Consider the following 5,391-nt stretch of genomic DNA (forward strand, 5'->3'; position numbering starts at 1 on the left):
TTTCAGAAAGTCACAGCCATGAGGGAACTCCCTTCCTGGGTGTGTGTGTGTGTGTGTGTGTGTGTGTGTGTGTGTGTGTGATCAAAATAGATTTAGGAGTCATCTGAAAGAAAGGGTTGAGGCTGTAGGAATGGATGAGATGCTCAAAGAAGAAGGAAGAGTTATTAGGACAAAGCCTTGAGGGAGGTAACCAACCCCTGGGGTTACCAGGTAGAAAGAGGAAGGAGGCAGTGAAGGATGTTCTCCCTCCCTCTCCCCATCCCCTCTCCCCTCCCCCCTTCTGTCTACACTATTAAGATGAAGTCACACAGGCTGCAACTCATGTTCAAGTCCCATTTATTTTAGAAGAACAAAAAACTGAACATTAGTGGGGAAAAGGTTCCAACCCCGCTTTTCCCAGCCCTGGGTTAGTTCCTTCTCTCCAGGGTGGAGTGAGGAGATAACTAACTCAATCCTAAATGAGGATACAGACAAGGGAGTCACAGCTTTTGACGAGGGCCCAGTGGCTCCAATATGTGTATGTGGGTGAGGCCAATATAGCACAGCATAAACCAACCCCTCTTCTTCCAAGGGTATTTTAAAACCTGAGTCCAGGGTGGAGACCTGGGAGCTTATCCACCAAGGCTTAGGGGACTCAGAGAGGAATGTGACTTGGGAGTCCTGTTCCCTTGGACTTTTACATCAAGAACCCTCAGTCCTGAAGGGATACAATACTCTTCCCTCACCCCCTTGCCCCCATGATAGCATGGGATATATGAGTACTATTTTCTGTGCAGCCGCCCCTTCCTCCACCCAATACCTCCAGGATGGACAAAATGAAACAAGATGGGGGTAAAGTGGAGAGAAAGACATGATCTGGGAAATCTGACCCATTGGGCTTCCACAACTGGGTCTATATAGGCTCAGTACTGTCAACACTGTTGGCCTTTCCAGGATAGGATAAAGTTCTGTTGGTCCCAGGAACAGTCAATGAGCCATGATCTGAGATCACCTACTACTCAGCTAGGGGTCTCTTTGCTGCCTAGGGAGGCCAGAGGTCCAAGAGCAGACAGGCTCTGCAGCCTGAAGAAATGTCAGCCTCCACATTCAGGACTAGATCACTCCCTCTACAGTGGGAGGATTCACTCACATGCCATTTGGGAGGGAGGCAGCTTCAAAACAAGAGACTAAGAAACATCTCCCCACCATCCCTCCCTGAAAAGTAGAGTTCTACTTAGAGTTTATGGTGGTGGGGGTTAAGACTTGGGGCCCCTACACATACTGTTTCTTGGAAGCTGAGCTACTAGGGCGACTCGAGGGGTTGTCCCCAGTCTGGGGAGGCTGGGCCAGGTAGGGGCCCTCAGAGTGAGTCAGCAAGGGCCCTGGCCCAGGCAATATGCTCCGCTTCTGAGGGGCTAGGCTCTCTTCTGTATTCAAGTTAGTCCAGTTCTGTTCACTGGACAACTTGTTGTAGGAAGGGCATGAAGGCGATGTGGGGGTCTCGTTCATGGGGAGGTAGAAGAACATCCGATCTGAATAGGGGTCTCCAGAACTACCAGCCCCATCCCCCAGCGCAGCAGAGAAGGCCCTTGGCCGGGCCCTGGCCTGCCCTGCCCTCAGCTTGTGCCCCATACACCGGAAGCAGAGATGTGCCAACTCCAGCAGGTTGAGCACTAGGGAGATCAGCCCCACGACCAGCATGAAGATGATGAAGATGGTCTTTTCTGTGGGGCGGGACACAAAGCAATCCACAAAGTGTGGGCAGGGGGGGCGTCGGCATACATACACGGGCTGCATCATCCAGCCATATAAGCGCCATTGCCCATAGAGGAAGCCTGCCTCCAGCAGGCTCTTACAGAGCACACTGGCTACATAGGTGCCCATCAGCGCTCCCCGGATGCGCAGGTGCCCATCTTCTGCTACAGAGATCTTTGCCATCTGCCGCTCCACAGTGGCTAGTGCCTGCTCTACCCGAGGGTCCTTGGTCTGTAGTGCCCGCAGCTCACTCTCTTTCTGCCGTAGCCGCTCTTCTCTCCGGGATAAGTAGATGACATGACCCAGGTAAACCAGTGTGGGTGTGCTGACAAAGAGAAACTGCAGGACCCAGTAGCGGATGTGGGAGATGGGGAAGGCCTGATCATAGCACACATTGGTGCAGCCTGGTTGAGCTGTGTTACACTCAAAGTCTGACTGCTCATCTCCCCAGACAGACTCACCCGCCAGTCCCAAAATGAGGATCCGGAAGATGAACAACACTGTCAGCCAGATCTTGCCTACCACGGTGGAATGCTCCTGGACTTGGTCTAGCAGCTTTTCCAGGAAGCCCCAGTCACCCATTGCTCCACGGACTTTCTGCATGAGAAGAAAGAGAGAGAGTTGGAGAAGGGACAGGGGCACAGGGGAAAGAGCCCCCTCCAAGGCCTTTCCTACCCACCAGGGCCAGGAGATCAGGGGAAGAAACTGTGTAACCAGGACTCAGCTGGATCTGGGATGGGGGTCACAGGATGAAATCACCCTTTTTAGAGATTCTAGGGCTCCTCACTCCTGCCTTTTTAACTATCGGTGAACTGGAGGGTAAGTCTCTTTTATGCCAAGCTGATTCCCGGTTCTTAACTTTCCTAAGGTCAGAGCAGTTTTGTGTGTATAGGGGAGAGAGATAGGGAAGTCACCTGGGGGCACACCAGCTAGGGGGCACCTAGGGGGCACACAGCTGTCGGCCAGCTCAAAGCAGGGAAGGAATAAGCAGAGCTGAAATTAACTGGTTCCTTTTCTTTCCCACAATTCTTCAAGAAGCTGTTTCTCAGTTCCTTCACCCAGGGGCTCCCCTTAACTATTCAACCAAGGGGAGCCATCCTCAGTAAGTTCACTCCTGAACAGAGGGTCCAGGGGCTCAGGTCCCTGTACTTCCCCAGAGAAGGGCCCCATGTTGACTGGGCCCACTTCTCTAGAATCTGTGTCAGCTCAGCTCTAGTAGACTGGGGAAAACAAAGGGAGTTTCCTAATCAGAATTTCCATCCTCTGTAATGACACTGGCTTTGCTCTCCTCTACTTCAGGGTACACAGGGTGGGGTAACAGCACCTAGCCCAGTTTGGTTGAAAGCTGACTCTTCCCTCACATCATCTTGGGATCAGTGTGAAGGGAGGGTATTCTGTGCTAAATATGGAGAAAGTGGTACCACTTCTGAGCAACGAAATAACTCAGATTGGGACACCTAGGTTGCTAGAACTCTCATCAGAGCTGATCCCCCAGAACTGAAACCTCTTTCTGTACAAAGGGAGCTGTTTTTCAGATCTTCATCTGAGAGAAAAGGGCACCCCTAGGAGGAGCTGGGGAACCCAGCCCCAAAAGGGAAGGAAGTTGTAAGGATCACTCCTAACTCTTGGGCTGTTGTTCTCCTTAGGGGTGGGCTAGGAGCCCCAGGCTGTCATCTCAGGTGGCACCTACCCACTCCATCCCTTTCATTACCCAGGTGCAGAAGAGAGCAAGGGCAGCAGAGGGCCAGGGAGTTGGGGAAGAAATGGTAGCAGGTCCTACCTTGAGGGTTGAGGGGCAGGTGAACAGGAATTGAAGGCCAAGGACCCTGCCTGTACTTAGGGAACAATTCTACTCCCCAGCCTTCTCCTCCCCAGGCTTAGCACAGAACTGTCTTCCTCCGTCCCGGAAGCCTGCCTCAGGCTGTATCGGCCCCCAGCGGTGGTGCTGTCCAGCCCCTCACCTGACTCAGCCGTGCTAGAGGCTGTGGGAAAGGGCGTGACACGTGGAGAAGGAAGCAAGGCGTCTGGGAGAGGTGGCCCCAATGGCCCCTCCAAGGGAGTTGAGCCCGAGTCCTGCAGGACGGAGCTGGCAACCGTCCTGAGCTTAATAATAGCGGGGAAGGCGGGGAGAAGGAAATGGAGGGGGGGGCCAGGGGCCCAATAGGCTGAGCTCTTTAAAGAGATAGGGGTGTGTGTGTGTGTGTGTGTGTGTGTGTGTGTGTGTGTGTGTGTGTGTGTGTGTGTGTGTGTGTGTGTGTGTGTGTGTGTGTGTGTGTGTGTGTGTGTGTGTGTGTGTGTGTGTGTGTGTGTGACTGTGTTTATAAGAAGATGGTGATGGAGAGGATCCATGGTGATGGGGTGAGAGTAGTGGGAAGGAAGGGGATAGAAACTTTAGGAGATATGGAGGATAGAGGTTCCAGTGACACTGCTGAATCAGGGCAGGTTCCTCTGGTTCAGTCTAAAATCCCACTTTTAGAGCTTCATTCCTATTGCTAAAGTCAAACAAGCTTGCTTCTCTCCTGTTAGACTTCCAGATGTCCCTGGGAGGAAACACCCTCAGGCAGCTTTCTTAGTCCTGGATCCTCCCCTAGTTTGCAGGTGAATCCCCCTGATGGTTTTAAAAGGGAACTGGGTTGGTAAGTTTTGGGATACCTAGAGGGGAGAGCATAGATAGATCCAGGTAACTCCTGGTTCCATAGAGAGGTTCTTTCCGTGGATGTGACCATGTATTCATTTTCTAAATAGAGAACCTGTAAACATGGAGCCTTTCTTCCTTCCCTCCCTTCTCCGCCTGGCCTGGCCTGGCCTCCCTTTCTCTCTCTCTCTCTCTCTCTCTCTCTCTCTCTCTCTCTCTCTCTCTCTCTCTCTCTCCCTCCATTGCTCCCTCTCTTTCCCTCCTCCAAAGCAGCAGAAGCTGAGGGTTGTTGTCTCCTGTTGAGTACTTAAAAAAGCCCTGAGAATCTATGGAAACTGGGAGTAATGACGCCAAACCCTGCCCTCCACAAGGATGCCCTTGATAAACTGGTGGTATAGTTGTAGATGACAGTCAGGAGACCTGGAGTCAGTCACTCAGTCAGCAAGCATTTATTAAGTACCTACTATGTGCCAAGCATTGTGTGAAGTTCTGGAGATTCAAAGAAAAGTGACAGTCCCTCCTCTCAAGGAGCATAGTCTAGTCCTGGTTCAGCCACTAACTGGCTATGTCAATTTGGAAAAGTTAGTTTCCCTGTCTGTGCCTCAGTTTCCTCATCTGTAAAATAAGGGGACTGGTGTAAGTGATCTCTAAGATCTCTTTCATAACTTTCTGGTTCACTCAATTTAGTTCAACAAGCATCAATTAAGCCTCGTACTATGTATAAGACAAAAATGAAGACAGTGCTATCTTGTCGGGTTGTGAAGGCATAGCACATACCCAGAGGAGTAAATACAAAGCAATTTTAGGAGGAGAGAGCATTAAAAATTGGCAGGATCAAGAAGGGTTTCTTGTAGGAGATGGCTCCTGAATTGAGACTTGAAGGAAGCAAAAACTTCAGAGACAGGGTGAGGAAGGAGTGCATTCTGGGTGAGGAGACAGCCCATGCAAAGACTCAGAGATGGAAAATAGAAGGCCAATTCTGGTGGATTAAGCAGCTAGGCAAATTTGGGCCCAGAGAGGTG

At 51.3% G+C, this 5,391-nt stretch overlaps 1 protein-coding gene across 2 annotated transcripts; it reads right to left on the bottom strand.

Annotated features, from left to right (window-relative positions):
• Nucleotides 1-319: 319 nt before the first annotated feature.
• GJA4 (gap junction protein alpha 4) lies at nt 320-3,827 on the bottom strand. 2 transcript variants are annotated; one of them, XM_072610096.1, is made up of 2 exons: nt 3,515-3,827; nt 320-2,331 (listed from the first exon to the last, which is right to left on the bottom strand). In XM_072610096.1, the coding sequence occupies exon 2, from the start codon at nt 2,314-2,316 to the stop codon at nt 1,252-1,254; it is 1,065 nt and encodes a 354-aa protein (XP_072466197.1). In that variant the 5' UTR covers nt 2,317-2,331; nt 3,515-3,827; the 3' UTR covers nt 320-1,251. The 2 variants fall into 2 exon arrangements, with proteins under 2 accessions (XP_072466197.1, XP_072466198.1); XM_072610097.1 differs by having other exon boundaries at nt 3,696-3,826.
• Nucleotides 3,828-5,391: the final 1,564 nt, after the last annotated feature.

The sequence above is a fragment of the Notamacropus eugenii genome, chromosome 5, assembly GCF_028372415.1.
Source record: "Notamacropus eugenii isolate mMacEug1 chromosome 5, mMacEug1.pri_v2, whole genome shotgun sequence".
Lineage (NCBI taxonomy): Eukaryota > Metazoa > Chordata > Mammalia > Diprotodontia > Macropodidae > Notamacropus > Notamacropus eugenii.